Consider the following 22,085-nt stretch of genomic DNA (forward strand, 5'->3'; position numbering starts at 1 on the left):
TTGAAGAAACTGGGAGAGAGAATTAGTCCTGATTAGCCAGAATCCAGGAGAAAATCCATGACTTGAAATAATAAGTTCGGGTGAAAAATGAATCGTAACAGCAAGACCAGAGAAGTGGTTCCTGTGTCTCCCTCCTGTCAGTGCTGGCTGTGTTGTCAGTTTCCCAGGCAGCCTTTGGAACCAGCAGCGTGCGTCACTTAGTTCTGCCTAAGCTGTAATTATTGCATTTATGACTCTCTCTTTCCTGCTCTTTGCCCCTCCTCTGAAAGGCCGCCTACCTCCGTCCCTCTGTCGCAGCACCCTGCTACGCGTTGACATTCCTGAACTCAACCTGGCCTCCCGGCCTGCCTGCAGCTCTCCCTGTTGCGGAACCTGAAAAGCTGCCTGCTGGAAAACCACCGTCTGTTCACTTTCCTGTGCTTTCAGGTCACTCAAACCTGTCACTCAAACCTGTCCATGTTCTCGGAACAGAATAGATGACAAAGAACAGCATGCTTTAAGCAGAAGATTTCCTTGTGTTATAGTGATGTCATGTTTCAGGTCTTGTTGAGCCGCGGCTACGCAGTGTTTCCTGTGGTCAGCTGACGAGAAGGGTGTAAAGTTCACCGTCTACTATTTTCCTCACATAAATCAGCGTGCCTGTGCTGCTTTTCAATAACAAGTTATGAAATCAAATATAATATATATATATATATATATATATATATATATATATATATATATATATATATATATATATATATATATATATATATTCTGTCATTATTTTACAAGTTCCTTTATTCCATTCATTTTCTGTTGCAGTCCATCTCAGCTAAAGTCCATGGGTTCCTCTGAAGACAGCTTTAAAAATAGATCTCAAATATATAGTTTCACTTCTTTTCAAAAGCTCAGTACTTTTTGACAGTCACTGTAGGTTTTAGCATTTCTAGAGGACTATTTTTTTTTAGGGTGGATTAGTTTGCATTTGGTGCTCTAGTGAGACAGCAGGACATCGTATGTTGAACTGTTGATGGAAAATACTGTGTTTTATTTAAATAGCTATACTGCTTTTAACAATACAATTTGTCTTTGCTCAAGCTATTTTTTCCTTCACTTTTTTATATTTAAGAGATCCAGCTCAAATAATTGTCTTTACTTCCACTGTAATATGGAGAAAATGCTTAAGCAGGGATAAGTATATAACGTTATGATCAGTTATGGGGGAGGGAAGGAGACATGTCGCTCACTAACACTTCAGCCAGCAGAAGTCTCATCTGAAGGCTTCAGCGAATGTAACCCTGCGTCTGCTTTAAGATGAAAGCTGAGCTGCCACGAGTCAGATCACAGCTGCTTCTTCCTCCTGTCTGCGCTGACTGCAGGGTCCAGCTCCAGCCACCCCAGCAGACCAGCAGCTACTGGGACACTGGGAGTCTTCAGAGGCCTGGTCTGCACGCTCACGCAGCCTGAACTGCAACACACGTCCGACCTGAGGGAGGCAGACGTGTGCGGCAAAGCACCTGCGCTGCCGGAAATCCGTCAAAGAAGAAGAAGAAGGCGCTCCCACCGGAAGTGTCCGATGTGTTAGCACTAGCTCACGAGCTGCACAGAGAGGGACAGCGGCGAGGACACGGCAGCAATGGCTGGCAGCAGACTGGAGAAGTTCGGGACTGTCTTCACCCGGTAAGAGAGCAGCGTAGCTAACAGGCTAACGTCAGCCACGTCTTGACGTGTTGAAGACCAGAAGCGTTCATACATGTCGTTTACACGTGTCATTCATACGTAATCAATACGTGTTGATTATTAGGAATACGTTATGCTATTTGTTCGCCGTATCACACGCGCTGTCCTGCAGCGGTGACCTCGTGAGCTCGGCCTCGCATACGTCAGACTTGAACTCTGTCAGCTGTGATCAGATGTCAGTCTTCAGAAACAGACGTCACTTCACGTGACGCTTCAGAGGAAAGGACGTCTCATGTCTCTTAAAACATATTTCCTTGTGTCCTCTGTCTTCGCTTGGTTTCCTTGCGTCTCTCCATGCATCCCCGATGGGAGGGACGAAGACTCAAGGAAAGGACGCAAGTGAGGGAAACGAGGATGCCATTTAGAGACTTGGGATGCACCCTCTGACTGCAGATACACATGGGCGGGACAATACCAAGTACGCTAAGTACAGCCTTGAGTACTTTAGAGTTGTACTCTGGAGTCTGGACTTGTGAGTCCAAGAGGACGCGGGACGTCTTTCTGCAGGTGGAACTGCAGCTTGATGATGTCATCAGCTCAGCATGAGTTTACTTGTTAAACAAAGTATGACAACCCTGCTGTTTCCGTTTTCGTTTAAAATATAAAATATGTTTATTTTATTAACTGTAAAATATGTGTATTGTGTAAAATAAGATACACATCCTCATGTGAGCATATGCTCCACAATCGGCGTGTCTTTTTAAGTCGGCTGAATCTTGACAAACCGACCACAGATTTAATGCTTAAACAACTAACCTGAAACGCAAGAGGTCAACATCGTACTGTAGAGCAGCTTTATACTGCCATCTTTGAGCCAACAAATCATGAGTCTGTGTGTAAATCTCTGCTTTACAATAATTCATATTTCTGCTGAAGGCCATTTTAATGAATTGTTATGACATGATGAACAGGGTTCGAGATCTGATGCGCACTGGGGTCATAAAGCCGTTGGAGAAACCCATCTGGTATGATGTCTATGAGGCCTTTCCACCCAAGAGGGAGCCCCTCTACGTGAAGCCACACACCAGACCCTGCACCAAGAAGCAGGACGCAGTGCCCCAGATCTTCTACAGAGAGGATGAAGTCAGAGCGTAAGTCCAGTGACTCAATGTGCTTCCTGGTATTTCATTGAGTGGAACATGACCTCTTCATCACTGCTGTCTCTTCATGATGCCGTGGTGGTTTGAATGATGTTTTGTTGTTGCTGAGCCCTCGAGGATGCTCACCCCAATGCGTCTGCCTTTCAGGAAGTTCTATGTGCTGTATGGGACGGGTCCTCGGCCTTTAGATCTGTCCAGAACCCACTTTGTTTCCACGTGTCAGAGGTATGATCCCCGTATGGTTAAACAAATCATTTTGGTTTGCCAGTGTTTTATCAGAAGATATGATGAGCAAGCACGAAAGCACCTGTCAGATGTCAGTTGTGATCTCAAATATTTGGCTGTGTTTTGTGTGTGTGCCTCTGTGGGGTTTGCACAACAAGTGCTGGGTTGAAAAGACAATGTCTGTGTCTCAATGCCAAGTACGCCAAGTACAGACTTGTGAACTTCTGGAGTTGAAACTTTTGAGTCCAGACTCCGAAGGAAGCGGGACTTCTTTCTGCCGAACAGCAGCTGACTTGATGACATCACCACCTCAGCTGGTGTTGTCATGAGTTTACTCTGATTCTTCACTGTAAAGTATTTTTACAGTCAAACAAAATATGACAACCCTGCTTTTTCACTTTTAATTATAAAAAATAAATTATATATATATATATATATATATATATATATATATATATATATATATATATATATATATATATATATTATAAAATACCTATAATGTTGATTGTGTTTAGGCCACCATAGAAGGCTTAGCAGGCCCTGATGGCCCCTGGTATCTATCTAAATAAACAGATGCACATCATTTGATATATATTGTGTTTATTTATGTAACACCCGTTGCATATAGTTGTAGTATCATATACATCTGCTCGTTGTAGTACTATGGGTCCTGGTTACAGTTTTCAAAGTGATGGCACTATGACCTGTTTTTATGAATTAATATAATGGTTCCTAGAACTGTTGCTCTCTTATTCTAAAAAGTGAATTCACTTGTGCGGCCTCCAATTATTGAGTCCTTTTTATCTTGTGTTATTGTATTTGATCCTTTCCTAAACAGTTCAACTTTGACACACCCAAGATACACTCACTGCCGTGAAACACAGTTTGGTATTTATTATCGTATGCAACAAACAAAATGACATGCAGATCCTTTATTAAAGAAAAATCAATAGAGATACTACGCAATCTCAACAAACCCAACATGTGTATGTTAGTGTGAATAATTATTGGAAGTCTGGTGTCGCCTCCAGAAGAATTCAGTTTGACAACTTCTCTTTTTCGTAATTTATTTCCTCCATCACAGGTAAAGTAACTAGCTCTGCAGTTGCAGAAGCAGGGAGTCGTCCAGTCAACGCAGGTTGAGCGTCTAAAACACCACGAACAGCCGGAAGTTCAGCTCTTTAATACAGTTTTATGTCATCAACATATCAAGAGCAAAGTAACATTTAATTGTCTCTAACCTGTCAAGAGGAGGAGAATCCTGTGTTCTCATCTCTTCTCACAGAAAGAGACGAGCAGCGTCCAGTCTGCTTCTCTAGTGTCAATATACTGATAAACAGGTGTGTGTGTGTGTGTGTGTGTGAGTGTGAGTGTGTGTGTGTGTGTGAGTGTGTGTGTGAGTGAGAGAGAGAGACACACTAAAGTTCCCTTGAGAACCAGACATTTCTAGACACAACTACAGCTGCATAGCTGTGTTGTCCTGAACTTCACTAGACATGAATATGAAAAGCATCTACAGACATTTTAGATTTATATTATCATGTATGAATCCCTCTTTGGAACTTTATGTCTTTTGCACATTTTCATTGTTTCCTCTACATATGCTGTAATATAACTGAATAGCATATTACACACACACACACACACACACACACACACACACTAACAGATACAGAAATTCAGACACACATATAATTGTATATATATTGTCTTTATAAATATGTATTTTATTTATATATGCTCGTTAGTTCGGAGAAATTGTCCCGCTGAGATCCGTGTGCTCTTGGTTTGCAGCAGGGTGCCGGCGGCCCGGTGCCGGCGGCCCGGTGCCGGCGGCCCGGTGCCGGCGGCCCGGTGCGGTAAAATGGGTTACAGAACTTGATGACGTTCCACGAGAAGTACAGAGAAGAACCCATACTCAGAAACGGCCAATCAATTAATGAATATGTATTTAACTTAGTTGAATAAGACATTATTTCCATGAGCGTGTTACTAAATGCTTCACTTTGCTCCTGCAGGTTTGTAGACAAGTACATGGAGTTGAAGAGCCAGGGTGAGCTGGAGGAGTCCGCTCTGTTCGAGGAGACGGCCAAGGCGTTACTCACAGAGGGCCTGACGCTGAGGCGCAGAGGAGCACTTCCTGTAAGACTCAATTACATTCATACCTTTTGAAAACACGGTATTTAAAACCAAAATGCATTTCAGCACAGTTTTATAAAGGATTTCCGTTCATACTTGCAGAAATTAAATCCAACGTCACATGAATATAAAATACTGAATACCACACATTCACGTAGCGTGTGAACGGGAGCTAACTGGTTGCTTTAAGGGTGGGGGGGGGGACCATACATCATAGTATCAGAATATTTTGTGTGGCCATATTTTATCGATACACGGAAGCAGAGTTTTTGTCTTTTCTGGTCCTAGAATAATAAAATCGGTTGCTTTTTCAGCCCACTAGATGGTGCTGTGTGGTCTGAGGTCAGCGTGATGGTCGGAAGTTGGTCTAAACAAAAATGGAGACATCAGAAAAATAAATTAGAAATGCGTCGTCCACGTTTAAATCAAACCTCTGGACTTCCTGTCACTCGTAGCGCATCTGCTCGATACACAACAATATGTCAGTGGCATCTCTGCTGGCCTAAACAGAAACAAAGTTATATTTTATCATATAATTTAAAAAAATTTAATTAAAAGTTATATATATTTTAGAATGTAATTATTTTTCACAAATTCAATCCATGTATTGTAATGATGATGTCATGCTCCAGCTCCTGTCTGTCTCCTGCTGCCTTGCTTTCTGTTTGTGTAGCAGCTCGCTGGCAGCTTGACGCTCCTTAACGCTTTTTGACCAATCACAGCTAACCCTTTCTCTATGTCTCTCTTCCTTCTCCGTCTTCTCTCACGATGAGAACACGATGACGCCCGCTAGCTGCTTCTGTCCTACTCGCAGACAGCGCAATAGACCCTGCACCACACACTCCAGTACTTTAGGTGGCGCCGTATGCACCTAGTCAAGTTAGTTGTGCTTCTTTAGCGTGTTCAAAAAGGGTTAGGGTTAGGAAGGACCTTTTCATCAAAGCTTCTGTATCTGAAGTCAAATAAAAGAATGATGGCTGAGGCTGCAACACCAGAGAGAATATCAATACAGCAGTGTGTTCGCTTTACAGCAGTGTGATCGCTTTACAGCAGTGTGTTCGCTTTACAGCAGTGTGTTCGCTTTACAGCAGTGTGATCGCTTTACAGCAGTGTGATCGCTTTACAGCAGTGTGTTCGCTTTACAGCAGTGTGATCGCTTTACAGCAGTGTGATCGCTTTACAGCAGTGTGATCGCTTTACAGCAGTACGATCGCTTTACAGCAGTACGATCGCTTTACAGCAGTGTGATCGCTTTACAGCAGTGTGATCGCTTTACAGCAGTGTGATCGCTTTACAGCAGTGTGATCGCTTTACAGCAGTGTGATCGCTTTACAGCAGTACGATCGCTTTACAGCAGTTTCATCACTTTACAGCAGTGTGATCGCTTCACAGCAGTGTGATCGCTTTACAGCAGTTTCATCACTTTACAGCAGTGTGATCGCTTTACAGCAGTACGATCGCTTTACAGCAGTACGATCGCTTTACAGCAGTTTCATCACTTTACAGCAGTGTGATCGCTTCACAGCAGTGTGATCGCTTTACAGCAGTTTCATCACTTTACAGCAGTGTGATCGCTTTACAGCAGTTTCATCACTTTACAGCAGTGTGATCGCTTTACAGCAGTACGATCGCTTCACAGCACTTTCATCCCTTGACAGCAGTTTTTATCAACATCAATGTAAGGTTTATAGTTTGGCAGCAGGTTTAATAGATTATTTAAAGTAAGTTATTTCAATTATTAAATGTTGCCTCTGCAAAGGATTGTGGGTCGGCATTATCTCCTTTCCTTTTGTAAAGGAAGGTCCAGTGGTTTCTAGGCTAAAGGAGCGAAGTTGAGAAGCATGAAGCTCCTTTCCTTTGCGTTTTGAGAATTTGGCCAGCTCCTATCACGGCAGCCACTTCAGTACGTCCGGGTCCTTTCACTCAGTGAGGAAGGTTGCTAACCCAAAAGGACTCGAATACAAGTGGAACATGGTGTTCATACGTCACAGTACTGCCTTCGTCCTGCAGGTGTCAGCAGAGTCCAGGGATCCGGTGCTTGAGCTGAAGCTGACCGACATGTTGGTGGAGCAGCAGTCACTCGGTTCTGTCAGCGAGGAGACGACAGAGAGCACACGGCCCATGTGATGCGCTGCAGATCCTCCACACCAGAGGACGCTGTGGTTTCCTCCCTGCTCCTCTGGAAGTGATGGTCATCTGTAAAAATGGCTTCATTTCTACCGCCAACTCGGGACATGCTGTCTGCGATTTCCCCATCAGGAACACCTCCAGCCATCTGTTTTAGTGCAGCTCGTCACATTTAAATGTCAGAGCTCAAAGATCAGGACAAACAGAAGAACATGTGGTAAAAAGACCCGGCCCCAAAATCATCATTTATATTGACTGCAAATGATGATGTACTGATTGACTGGAGATAAGACAGATGCCCGCCAGGGCTGTGAATCGTCCCTTAGGGGGCAGTAGAGCATTCTGTAAGCCCTCACAAGCAGGACACACACACGCACACACACACGGTATTACAATACAAGCTGCAGAAGGTCTCTGATTGTAGTATTCATTCACAAAACAATGTCCAGAACAACAATGTCTTTAAGCTAAAATGATTTTGTGTTCTTGTTCCACTTGTTAAATCTTTGTTGCTGTAATTCTCTGTGCTCACAAACCTGGACTAGAGTTTTTTATGCTGTGCGTCAATGGTGCAAATAAAATGGGAATGCGTGTTCAGCGTCTGCAGCCAGCTGTACATGGATCTCCGGTTGAAAAGGTCTCAATCTGAAATTGCAATTTATTTTTTATATGATCATATATTTTCTATTTAAATGTTCTACTTGTTTAACCATTTTAAACAACATGTTGAAAAGCATGCCGTTTAATCGGCATGGTGCCATAATATAGTAAGCAATGCAACAGATTTATTGTAACAGTTAGTTGAAGTACTTTGGTTTAACTCCATCGACTCTATAGCAACCCCGTCGGCTCACTGCGGCGGCCGTAAGGTTTCACCAAATCCTTAAGTATCCTTCCAAGGGATTTCATGAACACATCTCAGTAACCCTACCCTCCATCTCAGTAACCCTACCCTCCATCTCAGTAACCCTACCCTCCATCTCAGTAACCCTACCCTACATTGTACTGGCATTAGTAGAAGCTTGTATTTGTACTCGCTTGGACCTCAATAAATTGGGGGACTCACAAAAGATATTGGAAAGAAGTTGATGCAGCAGAGGCCCGGGTACAATTCCTATAATACAACGGCATGGATTCATTTGGGAGATCATTCCTGTTATGGAAATGCCCGCATCTGTCAAAACTTCTGACCTCAGTGTGTAACAGGCTTGGTTGCCTCTACGCCTCCAGAACATTATACAACTGTTCTCTCAGGCTGCGTAGGACTGAAGACAGAGAACTGAGATGGACAGAAATACAGAAGTACTCCTTTAACCACTTCAATAACCAATCAGCTCCCAATACTCTATTCCTCTCTCCAGTGTCATATCATTACTAAACTACAATTACACAATGCCATTTGCACATTTTATTGTGCTATTATGTACGCATAATACATAATCACAGGTAAAATGATCTAATATCTCCCTCCTGTAAATGAAAAATAACGGCTCTCTTTCTCTCTGAAATGAACCTAACCATCTAAAACACAGCGTAACTGTATTGAAATACATAGAACACATGGTTTTCTATCTGGCTTGGGCCAGTAGTTTGGTATTAAGTGTGATTATTAAACTAATGGAAATCTTATTAGTTGTACTAACAAATTTAAAAAGAAAATGTATTTGTTTGCCCTGTGCTGTGGTATTCTATCAAGTGTTTATCTGTTATGCATTTAAATATAACTTTTCCTGTAAAAGAAAAAAAATAATTGTAAAGCAGTCTTTTGTTTTCTGAAGGGTGTTATTTTATTTGTTGATGTTTAAGAACTTTGTAACACGGTGGTTTACGTGTTACAGCTCAGTTTAATCAGCTCTAATTTGCTTGTAAAAGTTTGTCAATGACGGATCTGGATGAGAAGTCAAAAAGAAAAAGGTCTGAAAGACGGCCACATAAGGAGGGAGCGCGACTGAGACTGTAATGCTACGTTCACACCAAAAGCGTTGCAAATATTTACGCCAGGTTTTACTGAGTCTGTTTAATTCGACAAGAAAGCTGCGTTCACACCAAACGTGTTGCAAGTGTTACTCGCGCCTGAAAGGAGGCGTGGCTTATCTCCGTAAAAACAGTTCCCGTTTCTGACATCCAAGGAAATAACCACTAGTTCTGATTTTATAAGTGAATTTTCCAACTCGTCATTGGCGCCGCTCGGCGGAAAATTAGCTTTCCGCAACCTATTGTGTCTGTGCATTGACTTTGCACGTAATGTACTCGCGCGTCAAATTCACAACGCGTTTGGTGTGAACAAAGTTGCACAGACATAATTGTTGCTGAATTACCCATCCTTTTTAGTAATGTCATGTTAACTTAGTACCCTCATCATAAGCACTCTAGACACGTCATCTGCGGTTATTGCTCTATTACGTTGGTGTGGCAGTAATTAATGCAACAGATGCGGAACATCAACATCAGGTTATTAGTTACTATAAATTTAAACAACTTGTCTATGAAAAAATGGAAGTTTGATAGTACAAATATACAGAGCATATGTATCCTCATTATCACAAGAAAATAATTAGTTTTCAATAAAATAATAAAAGAATTATGCTATGGCACAGGCAAGGCTCCATAATCACAACACTAAACAATTCAAAAAAGGTAGTTTAACATTTGTAAATGCACTATAGTATCAATTGAATTGATTAATCTAGTAACATTTTGGTTAATAAAAGCCAATATATGATGTAATGCTGGTAAAGAAATGGAGGTGAATAAATGGTTCATGTGCCACATCCGTCTGTCCTAAAACTCAACTTAAAACAAGAACATTGCCCGGCACAGCGCACAAACCAGCACACATTTTAAAATCCCTGAATCCTCAAACAGTGAGATAGTGAAACTTTGTTTGAAATGTTTGGTTCAGTGTTCTTCACTTCAATAAACAAATACATTGCTTTGATGTACACTATTGTCCCACAATGCAATGCTTATTAGAAATACCCAAGCTGCAACATGTTCAAATTGTAGATGCTGGTTAAGCTGCAAAACAAAACGATGAGTAGATGTTTAGAAAAGCATTTTAATATTTGAGTAATTTCGTGGCCAAAGTGATTTGAAAATCAATTATTGCTGATTATTGATTTTCTTGTCTTTATTCACAAAGCCAGCGAGCCGAGCGCTTTTCGTGCCCGTTCCCCTCAGCCAACACTGAGCTGCCAGCTGACTCCACCATGTTGAGCTGTTCAGACAATCAAAAGACTCCCAATCTGAGATATTGCACCTTTAACAAAAAATATGTCACACGTTGATTTACTGCTCATATTTTTTCTCAAATAAGGTCCCACGGGGGACATTGGGCTCGGTCTCTCTGCAGTGAGGGGGAACCCAAAGATCCTTTCAATCCCTCATCCTATTGTCCTCTGAAAATTCCTGCACGAAGTAGGTATGAATGTTGGATTGTCTGTTTTGGGAAGTTAGAAAAATTGCCAGACAAAATGAAAATCAGAGCTCTAGAGTTTGCTGACTGGAGTATTTTTTTGGCTTTATCTTTTGAAGTTTGTTTGGCATTCAACACAATCATCGCATTGTTTCCTATCAGTACAAAACATCAAATTGATTTGTTGTATCCTGACAGTAAAGTATGAGATTAAATCTTCTGCGAATGAATGCAACTTCCCTTACGTCTACTTTAAAAGTTCATGAAGGGTAAATTTCAGGCCTGTGAGGCTCCTTTCTCAATCTGTTTTCACATTTTGAATGGCATTACAGAAACGTAGCACTGTCATAGCCAAGATTTCTTAGTCCGTCCCAGCCTGGCCATGTTGGCCAGCTTGACCTTGACTTTGTCTCTGCGCTCGGGACTTCTCTTGGAGGTGCATTCCAGCGTTGAGTCTGTCTCAAAGGAGATAGCCGGGGCATGTGTGAGCAGACCCCCAGTTTTCTCTGGAGCCAGGGCTGCTGGGTTCTGCAGAACCAACTGGCCCCTCAGAGAATGCCTTAGCTGCAGCAGCAGGGGGTTGTGGTTTGAGTACAGTCTGACGGTGTCCCTCTCGTGACTGCAGCAGGTGGAGCAGGCTGAGCAGAGGATGCGGAAAATGTAGACCCAGCCCAGGTAGTGGAGCTCTGCAATGTTGAGCACAAAGCAGCCCAAGCTGATGCTGAACATGAAGTTCAAGAAGATGCTTTTCTCAGTGGCACGTGACACAAAGCAGTCTGTACGAGTGGGGCAAGGATATGTCTGACAGCGGTACAGTTGAGGCACCTCGAACCCGAACAAGAAGTACTGGCCAACCAGAAAGGTCATCTCCATGACAGATCGTAGTAACACATGAAGAATGTAGATGAGCAGAACCTGGTTGGACTGCTGGGTAGGGTCCTCACCTACTTTGCCACAATCTTCTTCCAGAGAGCTTTGCTCTACTCCTTCCTTCTCCCTCACATCCCATTCCTCCCTGAAATGAGGAATGGGCATGTCGACCCTCAGGGCCTCCACGCCGTCCTTTCTCAGGTCTCCACGCTTCTGTCGGGGGGGCTTCTGGGCTACCAACTGCGCCTTTTGGCCATCCAGCTTTTCATCCTTGGCAATCTTATGCAGAACAAAAACAATGTAGAAGATGGACGGGGTAGACACCAGCACAATTTGGAAGACCCAAAACCGAAGATGCGAAACAGGAGCAAAGGTGTCATAACAGACGTTGTTGCATCCAGGCTGCTGCGTGTTACAGGTGAACTTGGACTGCTCATCGCTGTAGACAGCGTCGCCCACCAAGGCCACCAGTAGGATCCTGAAAATAAGCAGCATGGTGAGCCAGATCTTGCCTATCACTGTTGAGTGGTTTTGGACCTCAGACAGGAAGCGACCAAGTATGGACCAGTCACCCATGGCGTAACCTAAGAAAGTAAAAGATTATGTCAACAATGTTATTTACAATAAAACACAGCAGTGTACATCAGTACTTTTCAAACCTTTTTTGTCTTGCCCCTTTTCGGAAGCAGAAAGAATGTCAAGCCACCCATCCCACTGTAAACCAGTTTAATTGATATCAACCATCAACAATTTAGTGGAAATGTTGAAAACAAAACAAGCTGAATTGATTTTTTTTTTAATTAAAAAAAAAAAAAAAAAAATCATAGTTGAGAACATTCAATAAGCCATTGCAGAGGTCCCTTCCTCCCAGTGACATCAGAATGCATCATCTTGAATGAAGAGTAGCCTGACTCTGGCAATAAAACCGTTAAAGAAATCTTTGCATAATAGTAAGCGTCATATCCTGGTTGAGAAGCTGGCGTACTCCCACAGAAACTAAGCTAGCGTGGATTGTGAGCATGGCGTGGTCTTCATCCCACTTTATGTGGTAATCGGTCACTAAACAGAAGATTAAGGTGAGAGGTGATGGAATGATGGTCTGCACAGTGAGTTGAAAGTTAAGATCTGACACAGGTGGTTTGCTAAATTCTATTGTGCCTTTTATCTTTCATTACTGATCAGATGGAAGCTAAATGGAGCAGAGATCATTACAAACCAAACTGTGTTTATTCTGAACTCCAAGCTTTGTATATCTTTTGTCAAACTGTTATATTATATTCTTTGTTGGAAATCCATTTAAAAATATTTCACAGTTTTCATGAATTATTCTTATTGATGAGACTTAATATATTTATTCATCTGAGTGGGAATTGAATCATGTGAGGGACACGTATTCATTTATTGAGATATGTCTTTATTTTCCAAATAAATGTAAAGTTTTTAATGTAAAGGTACTTGAGCAAAAACATGTTTGTATCTGCTTTTGAAATAGTTTGTGGAATCCCAGAAAGATGACTGAGGAGGTTTCTGTGTCCACAAGAATAGCTTAAGCCAAGATACTCATGTGCATCTATAAAGATGTGTGAATTTGTTACGAATTTCTATCCTTTTTCCTTCTCAGACAAACGAAACAAGATAAGACAAGTAGGACAACGTACAAATGAAGGGTCACTGAATCCAAGTTCAACTCACCTTGATGCAAACTTGACACAATAAATCCTCACAAAGCAGCCTTTGCCATGCAGTTATCATGGCTGTGTTTAATCTTGAATCCTGTTGAGCGGAGTCAGAGCAAATAGCCTGACCACACATATTGAGCCCGTCTATCTGAACCTGACATTGTGCTCTGTGGCTACAAAGGCCGGCCATGTACAGTGCAACAAAACCAAGCGGGGGTTGGAGTGTGTTCCTTTTCTAAACAGCCGGTAACGGTCAAACAAAAAGTGTGTGGAACGAGCTAGAAAGGGAACACAATGCAGGCTCATGCAAAGGTTCAGTATCTAACTGAAAAGGTTGACAACACCTTAGAGAGGAATACATGATTCTACATTCCCTTGTGTGTGTGCGTGTGTGTGTGTGTGTGTGTGTGTGCGTGCGTGCCATTTTGAAAGTATTACAATAAATTACTTTATACAGTAAAATAAAAACACTGATTTATTTCAACTAATTTTTTGAGTGTTCTTCATTACAGTATTAAAATGAATACATTGATGAATTTTACAATTATGGTACTGACTGATTACTACTGTAAAAATGACTACAGTGTTCCAGAGGTACTGTGATTCATTTCATAGTAAGCATACTGTGAAATATACAGCAGCTACTTACATGCTAATTGCTGCCAGCAGGTTATTGTAAATTTGACAGTAATGTTGTTACAGTAGATCAGCGGTGTCAAACATTTGGCCTGCGGGCCGGATCCGGGAGGATGTCCAACAAAAGAAAAATATTTTTTTTTTCTTAGATCAAAATCAGCAGAGGTGGGAATTGAACCTCTGATCTTCTGCTTAAAAGACAAACATTTAAACCACTGGTTCACAGTCACAATTAATGTGCAAAGTGATATTATTGAATTGGAAGTTGTCAAAAATGGATGATGTCATGAAAGCAGCATCACAAACGTGTCACAAAGTGAGGGAATCTGCAGAGGAGAGCAGGCAGACACACAGAGGGCTGATGTCTGAATGTTTGCTCTTTATGTTTCTAGTTAAATGTTGAAAGACCTTAAAATAGAGTTGATCATCCAGAAACCTTCACCGATGATTTAAACATAGAGAAATATTGTTGTTATTTATGCGTTATTATGCTGTGATTTTACTGGTCCGGCCCACTTGAGATGAAAATGGGCAGCATGCGGCCCCTTCACTAACATGAGTTTGACCCTAACCCTCCATAGATAGATAAATAAATAAGTAATTGAAAGTCATCTGAAATAATAATATTCCTAATTCCCCAATCTTCCAATATTCACACATGTCTAAAAGTAGATCCTTAAAAGTGTAAATGAAAATGACTTGTAGTTCAGAGCGACGCCTGCCATGCTCATGGCCTTGATATATTACTGTACAGGTTTGTAGAGAATTGAAGGCAAAGTTGTCTCAAAAGACAATGTAATTGTTATTTTTTCTAATGATCCAATATTGATAGAGCTATAAAAGCAGATCCTTAAAGGTGAAAATTCCCAATCAGATTTTGAATATTTTTTTTCTCCAAATGTGCACAGTAATATCGCAAGGCCATACACATGGACACAGCAGAGATCCCCCTGAACGAGACTGCATTGGAATGTATATTTACAAGTTTAAGGACCTTTCCTTCGAAGGGGCGGCTGTGGTGCAGGAGGATGAGCAGTCGTCTGGATACCACAAGGTACCCGGTTCGATCTCCGGTCCACCCGCAGCTTACAAGTCGAAGTGTCCTTGAGCAAGGCACCTAACCCCTCATGACTCCGCGGGCCCAGAGTGGCCCGTGGCAACCTCCAACCAATTTATGCAAATGCTGCAGACCAACGTGTCTAACCCTGTCAGAACAATGTTTGCTTTAAGTTGACAAATACATGTATTAAAAAATCAAAATAATGATGTACATAATGATGTTTTGTTTGATACCTTTCAGACATTTAATGTTTTATTAGTTGAGAAATAGATGGAAAGTCGTGTGACTATGTCTAAGGAGTCAGTGTGTTGTTTCTTTATACTAATAAAGTGTAATGTTCATCATTGTGGGTTGATTGCAGCGTTTTGCTTGCTGCTTTATCTATAATGCTCAGTATATTGTCAGTTTTTCTGCCAGATGGACTTTTCCTGGACTTAAGCATGTATTATAGATATATTTAATATGAATCAGTGTGCTATCTGATATATATGTTCTTTGCAGAAAATGTTTGAAAAAGAAAAAAAATGCTGTTGTATCGTTTTTCCGGGGTATATTATTTTGGAAGGAGGAAAACGGAAGAAGAGGTGTGGAGAAATGTTGGTAGTGAAAAGTAGGATAATAAAGAAGTTGCTGACTTGGCTTCATAAACCAGTTTTGTTATTTTGTTATTCCTACACAGTTTAGGCGCCGTGACAAAACTATTGTTTTAGTTTTGCTGAAAAATGAAAGCCGGTCCCACAGACCAGAACAGCATACAAAGGTTAAAGAAGTGACTGAGGCATCACCGCCACCAAGTGGTGTGAAGCTGTATTGCAACCAAGCGTCTTTTGGATAAAACTTGTAATTGAGTGTTAAACAAATTGAGTCATCACCGCCACCAAGTGGTGTGAAGCTGTATTGCAACCAAGCGTCTTTTGGATAAAACTTGTAATTGAGTGTTAAACAAATTGAGTCATCACCGCCACCAAGTGGTGTGAAGCTGTATTGCAACCAAGCGTCTTTTGGATAAAACTTGTAATAGAGTGTTAAACAAATTGAGGCATCACCGCCACCAAGTGGAGTGAAGCTGTATTGCAACCAAGCGTCTTTTGGATAAAACTTGTAATTGAGTGTTAAACAAATTGAGTCATCACCGCCACCAAGTGGTGTGAAGCTGTATTGCAACCAAGCGTCTTTTGGATAAAACTTGTAATTGAGTGTTAAACAAATTGAGTCATCACCGCCACCAAGTGGTGTGAAGCTGTATTGCAACCAAGCGTCTTTTGGATAAAACTTGTAATAGAGTGTTAAACAAATTGAGGCATCACCGCCACCAAGTGGTGTGAAGCTGTATTGCAACCAAGCGTCTTTTGGATAAAACTTGTAATTGAGTGTTAAACAAATTGAGTCATCACCGCCACCAAGTGGTGTGAAGCTGTATTGCAACCAAGCGTCTTTTGGATAAAACTTGTAATTGAGTGTTAAACAAATTGAGTCATCACCGCCACCAAGTGGTGTGAAGCTGTATTGCAACCAAGCGTCTTTTGGATAAAACTTGTAATAGAGTGTTAAACAAATTGAGGCATCACCGCCACCAAGTGGTGTGAAGCTGTATTGCAACCAAGCGTCTTTTGGATAAAACTTGTAATAGTGTTAAACAAATTGAGGCATCACCGCCACCAAGTGGTGTGAAGCTGTATTGCAACCAAGCGTCTTTTGGATAAAACTTGTAATAGAGTGTTAAACAAATTGAGGCATCACCGCCACCAAGTGGTGTGAAGCTGTATTGCAACCAAGCGTCTTTTGGATAAAACTTGTAATAGAGTGTTAAACAAATTGAGGCATCACCGCCACCAAGTGGTGTGAAGCTGTATTGCAACCAAGCGTCTTTTGGATAAAACTTGTAATTGAGTGTTAAACAAATTGAGTCATCACCGCCACCAAGTGGTGTGAAGCTGTATTGCAACCAAGCGTCTTTTGGATAAAACTTGTAATAGAGTGTTAAACAAATTGAGGCATCACCGCCACCAAGTGGTGTGAAGCTGTATTGCAACCAAGCGTCTTTTGGATAAAACTTGTAATTGAGTGTTAAACAAATTGAGTCATCACCGCCACCAAGTGGTGTGAAGCTGTATTGCAACCAAGCGTCTTTTGGATAAAACTTGTAATAGAGTGTTAAACAAATTGAGGCATCACCGCCACCAAGTGGTGTGAAGCTGTATTGCAACCAAGCGTCTTTTGGATAAAACTTGTAATAGTGTTAAACAAATTGAGGCATCACCGCCACCAAGTGGTGTGAAGCTGTATTGCAACCAAGCGTCTTTTGGATAAAACTTGTAATAGAGTGTTAAACAAATTGAGGCATCACCGCCACCAAGTGGTGTGAAGCTGTATTGCAACCAAGCGTCTTTTGGATAAAACTTGTAATAGAGTGTTAAACAAATTGAGGCATCACCGCCACCAAGTGGTGTGAAGCTGTATTGCAACCAAGCGTCTTTTGGATAAAACTTGTAATTGAGTGTTAAACAAATTGAGTCATCACCGCCACCAAGTGGTGTGAAGCTGTATTGCAACCAAGCGTCTTTTGGATAAAACTTGTAATTGAGTGTCAAACTAATAACCTGTGCAGTCCCTTGCCTCTCGCTGCTCAGAAAGGAAAAAGCAAATGTTTTTGGTGTCCCTCTATGGTTACGAATCACTTGAGTAGACTAGACTTTGCTACTGAAGTGTATTTGTTTGTGTGAGCGTGAATAATTTTGTTGTTACACAACCGGAAACGAGCGCCCGCAGTGTAAAAGCTCGACGTGTTGGTTGATGTGCTGTCCACTGGGTAAGCTGAAGCTTTGTGTCTTTGCCTCATAGCTCGTGTGTGCAGTGTATTTCCTTGTGTGTGTGTGTGAATTGTGGGTCCAAGCTTGTTGTTGGCGCTAATCGCGGCGGTGTGTTTGCTAAGGACTGTGCGTCCATTAGTTTGTTAAAGTTGTGTGTTTTGTGTTAAAGTGTGTTATGCCGGCGTGTCTTTTAGAGCGGCGGTCCCAGCCAGCAGTAGCGGTCAGTGTGTCCCTCGATACCGGGCTGGAGAGAGCCAATGAATGTAAGCAAGTAATTGTTTGTAAAATGTTTTATTTTGAAAGATGAGCGGATGCTTCCGTCTGTGTGTAACCTGTGACTTAACCTGTCGACATACGCTAACCCGAAAAAGTCCGTCTCTGTGTTGTGTATTAAAAGTAAGGAGTGAGTTTTCCCCGAGAGGAGCAGGAGATGATCATGAAGGCATTTGAGTAAGTCCGAGCTTAATCACGGCAAAGCTTTATGCTGCGTTTGTAACATAGTTGAATTAGATGCAGGTTAAATCCAGCCGAAATGTGAAAATTGTGCCACCTGGCGTTCGAAATGTGTCACTGTGCTTCATATGTAACGCAAAGGATTGTGGTAAATCGTGAGAGTAATGGCGGACGCTTGCGCAGGTAAGTTGTCTAAATGTGTGTGTAAACGTTTGTGTAAATAATTAGTAAAGGTGTGTGAGCGTTGAGCTGGCTTTATTTGTTTGTAAAATTGTTGTTGTGGCGTGTTTTTTGTGTGAATTGAAGTATTGTTTTTTATTGCCAGTATGAACGTGGCTGGAGTCGCTTGTTAATGCTAATGCTAAGGTGACGCAGTATTTTTGGGCAGAGCACAGCGGTCAGGTTGTGCTGCAGCGCCTCCATTTGGTCTGAGGACAAGACGTTGTGTTATCCAAGTGTACCTAAGCCGTGTAATTGCAGAGCAGGGCCCCGCTGCTTATTACATTCCAAAAATGTATTTTGTGAGTCAACAACAGTAGTATTCATAGTGTGAAGTTTGAGTTTTGATTTGTCCTCCGCCATTGTTTCCTGTTTAATTGTGGCAAAATGCATTCTGGGACGAACAGCTGTTTGCCCCAGGGAAATTTGCATTTCCCAGCATGCAGTCTGGGTGTAACCCTAACCCTGCACCATGATGAAAGTTAAGAATGCAGACAGCTAAGTAGCTTTGCTGCGCACTCAGTTATCAAGTGTTCAAGGCTAAATGTCCCGGCATTGCGAACAAGCAGGCCTCTGGACCGCCTGGTGGGGCTGGTTTAGGGACGCTGGCTCTCTCTGATGGCCGCGGTCCCTACTCTGGTATGAAACCTGATCCGCTGCACCTTTCCTGGTGTAGCTCGGTCCGTGGGGGCTGTAGAACCATGCGGCCTGGACAGGCCTCTTCGGGAGAAGCAGACCTTTCCAACGAGACCTCACATGAACTGATCCTACAAAGATAAGTATTTTTCCTGATTAAAAAGACCTGGCCCCGCCGGTTAGGGTTAGGGTTAGGGTTAGGGTTAGGGTTAGGGTTAGGGTTAGGGTTAGGGTTAGGGTTAGGGTTAGGGTTAGGGTTAGGGTTAGGGTTAGGGTTAGGGTTAGGGTTAGGGTTAGGGTTAGGGTTAGGGTTAGGGTTAGGGTTAGGGTTAGGGTTAGGGTTAGGGTTAGGGTTAGGGTTAGGGTTAGGGTTAGGGTTAGGGTTAGGGTTAGGGTTAGGGTTAGGGTTAGGGTTAGGGTTAGGGTTAGGGTTAGGGTTAGGGTTAGGGTTAGGGTTAGGGTTAGGGTTAGGGTTAGGGTTAGGGTTAGGGTTAGGGTTAGGGTTAGGGTTAGGGTTAGGGTTAGGGTTAGGGTTAGGGTTAGGGTTAGGGTTAGGGTTAGGGTTAGGGTTAGGGTTAGGGTTAGGGTTAGGGTTAGGGTTAGGGTTAGGGTTAGGGTTAGGGTTAGGGTTAGGGTTAGGGTTAGGGTTAGGGTTAGGGTTAGGGTTAGGGTTAGGGTTAGGGTTAGGGTTAGGGTTAGGGTTAGGGTTAGGGTTAGGGTTAGGGTTAGGGTTAGGGTTAGGGTTAGGGTTAGGGTTAGGGTTAGGGTTAGGGTTAGGGTTAGGGTTAGGGTTAGGGTTAGGGTTAGGGTTAGGGTTAGGGTTAGGGTTAGGGTTAGGGTTAGGGTTAGGGTTAGGGTTAGGGTTAGGGTTAGGGTTAGGGTTAGGGTTAGGGTTAGGGTTAGGGTTAGGGTTAGGGTTAGGGTTAGGGTTAGGGTTAGGGTTAGGGTTAGGGTTAGGGTTAGGGTTAGGGTTAGGGTTAGGGTTAGGGTTAGGGTTAGGGTTAGGGTTAGGGTTAGGGTTAGGGTTAGGGTTAGGGTTAGGGTTAGGGTTAGGGTTAGGGTTAGGGTTAGGGTTAGGGTTAGGGTTAGGGTTAGGGTTAGGGTTAGGGTTAGGGTTAGGGTTAGGGTTAGGGTTAGGGTTAGGGTTAGGGTTAGGGTTAGGGTTAGGGTTAGGGTTAGGGTTAGGGTTAGGGTTAGGGTTAGGGTTAGGGTTAGGGTTAGGGTTAGGGTTAGGGTTAGGGTTAGGGTTAGGGTTAGGGTTAGGGTTAGGGTTAGGGTTAGGGTTAGGGTTAGGGTTAGGGTTAGGGTTAGGGTTAGGGTTAGGGTTAGGGTTAGGGTTAGGGTTAGGGTTAGGGTTAGGGTTAGGGTTAGGGTTAGGGTTAGGGTTAGGGTTAGGGTTAGGGTTAGGGTTAGGGTTAGGGTTAGGGTTAGGGTTAGGGTTAGGGTTAGGGTTAGGGTTAGGGTTAGGGTTAGGGTTAGGGTTAGGGTTAGGGTTAGGGTTAGGGTTAGGGTTAGGGTTAGGGTTAGGGTTAGGGTTAGGGTTAGGGTTAGGGTTAGGGTTAGGGTTAGGGTTAGGGTTAGGGTTAGGGTTAGGGTTAGGGTTAGGGTTAGGGTTAGGGTTAGGGTTAGGGTTAGGGTTAGGGTTAGGGTTAGGGTTAGGGTTAGGGTTAGGGTTAGGGTTAGGGTTAGGGTTAGGGTTAGGGTTAGGGTTAGGGTTAGGGTTAGGGTTAGGGTTAGGGTTAGGGTTAGGGTTAGGGTTAGGGTTAGGGTTAGGGTTAGGGTTAGGGTTAGGGTTAGGGTTAGGGTTAGGGTTAGGGTTAGGGTTAGGGTTAGGGTTAGGGTTAGGGTTAGGGTTAGGGTTAGGGTTAGGGTTAGGGTTAGGGTTAGGGTTAGGGTTAGGGTTAGGGTTAGGGTTAGGGTTAGGGTTAGGGTTAGGGTTAGGGTTAGGGTTAGGGTTAGGGTTAGGGTTAGGGTTAGGGTTAGGGTTAGGGTTAGGGTTAGGGTTAGGGTTAGGGTTAGGGTTAGGGTTAGGGTTGGGTTAGGGTTAGGGTTAGGGTTAGGGGTGGTGGGTAGGGTTAGGGTTAGGGTTAGGGTAGGGTTAGGGTTAGGGTTGGGGTAGGGTTAGGGTTAGGGTTAGGGTTAGGGTTAGGGGTGGAGGGGTTAGGGTTTGGGTTGGGTGTGGGTGGGTTAGGGTTAGGGTTAGGGTTGGGGTTGGGTGGTGGGTGGGTTGGGGTTGGGTTAGGGTAGGGTGGTGGGTGGGTGGGTTAGGGTTAGGGTTGGGTTAGGGTTAGGGTTAGGGTTAGGGGTGGGTTAGGGTGGGGTTAGGGTTAGGGTTAGGGTTAGGGTTGGTTAGGGTTAGGGTGTGGGTAGGGTTGGGTGGGTTGGGTGGGTGGGTTGGGTTAGGGTAGGGTTGGGGTAGGGTTAGGGGTTGGGGTTGGGTTAGGGTTAGGGTTGGGTTAGGGTTAGGGTAGGGTTAGGGTTAGGGGTTGTGGGTGGGTGTAGGGTGGGGGTTAGGGGTGGGTTGGGGTTAGGGTTAGGGTTAGGGTTAGGGTGGGTTGGGTTAGGGTTAGGGTTAGGGGTTAGGGTTAGGGTAGGGTTAGGGTTAGGGTTAGGGTAGGGTTAGGGTTAGGGTTGGGTTAGGGGTAGGGTTAGGGTAGGGGTTAGGGTTAGGGTTAGGGTTAGGGTTAGGGTTAGGGGGTAGGGGTGGTAGGGTTAGGGTTAGGGTAGGGTAGGGTTGGTTAGGTTAGGGTTAGGGTTAGGGTTAGGTTAGGGTTAGGGTTAGGGTAGTTAGGGTTAGGGTTAGGGTTAGGGTTAGGGTTAGGGTTAGGTAAGGTTAGGGTATCTAGGGTTAGGGTAAGGGTTAGGGTTAGGTAGGTTTGGGTTAGGGTTAGGTTAGGTTAGGGTTAGGGTTAGGGTTAGGGTTAGGTCGTTAGGGTTAGGGTTAGGGTTAGGGTTAGGTTGGGTTTAGGGTAGGGTTAGGGTTAGGGTTAG

General features: G+C 43.2%; 2 protein-coding genes across 3 annotated transcripts; one reads left to right on the plus strand and one right to left on the minus strand.

The window, feature by feature from the left end:
- Nucleotides 1-1,523: 1,523 nt before the first annotated feature.
- Nucleotides 1,524-7,915, plus strand: mrps23 (mitochondrial ribosomal protein S23). 2 transcript variants are annotated; one of them, XM_068584063.1, is made up of 6 exons: nucleotides 1,595-1,662; nucleotides 2,035-2,140; nucleotides 2,634-2,813; nucleotides 2,970-3,047; nucleotides 5,069-5,192; nucleotides 7,200-7,915. In XM_068584063.1, the coding sequence occupies exons 2-6, from the start codon at nucleotides 2,097-2,099 to the stop codon at nucleotides 7,314-7,316; spliced, it is 543 nt and encodes a 180-aa protein (XP_068440164.1). In that variant the 5' UTR covers nucleotides 1,595-1,662; nucleotides 2,035-2,096; the 3' UTR covers nucleotides 7,317-7,915. The 2 variants fall into 2 exon arrangements, with proteins under 2 accessions (XP_068440163.1, XP_068440164.1); XM_068584062.1 differs by lacking the exon at nucleotides 2,035-2,140 and having other exon boundaries at nucleotides 1,524-1,662.
- A 3,161-nt stretch (nucleotides 7,916-11,076) lies between these two features.
- LOC137790833 (gap junction delta-2 protein-like) lies at nucleotides 11,077-12,177 on the minus strand. The gene has a single exon (XM_068585378.1). It carries the CDS (start codon nucleotides 12,175-12,177, stop codon nucleotides 11,077-11,079), a length of 1,101 nt encoding a protein of 366 aa, XP_068441479.1.
- Nucleotides 12,178-22,085: the final 9,908 nt, after the last annotated feature.

This window comes from Clinocottus analis, unplaced genomic scaffold (assembly GCF_023055335.1).
Source record: "Clinocottus analis isolate CAN_PGR_092001 unplaced genomic scaffold, fCliAna1.0.p SCAF_2, whole genome shotgun sequence".
NCBI lineage: Eukaryota > Metazoa > Chordata > Actinopteri > Perciformes > Cottidae > Clinocottus > Clinocottus analis.

What these genes read in the sequence shown, in the direction of transcription:
- LOC137790833 (XM_068585378.1), bottom strand. Translation starts at nt 12,177, where the DNA reads ATGGGTGACTGGTCCATACTTGGTCGCTTCCTGTCTGAGGTCCAAAAC.
- mrps23 (XM_068584062.1), top strand. Translation starts at nt 1,619, where the DNA reads ATGGCTGGCAGCAGACTGGAGAAGTTCGGGACTGTCTTCACCCG. An exon ending in TTCGGGACTGTCTTCACCCG is followed by an intron (nt 1,663 to 2,633) that starts GTAAGAGAGCAG and finishes CATGATGAACAG; the next exon opens with GGTTCGAGATCTGATGCGCA. An exon ending in AGAGAGGATGAAGTCAGAGC is followed by an intron (nt 2,814 to 2,969) that starts GTAAGTCCAGTG and finishes TCTGCCTTTCAG; the next exon opens with GAAGTTCTATGTGCTGTATG.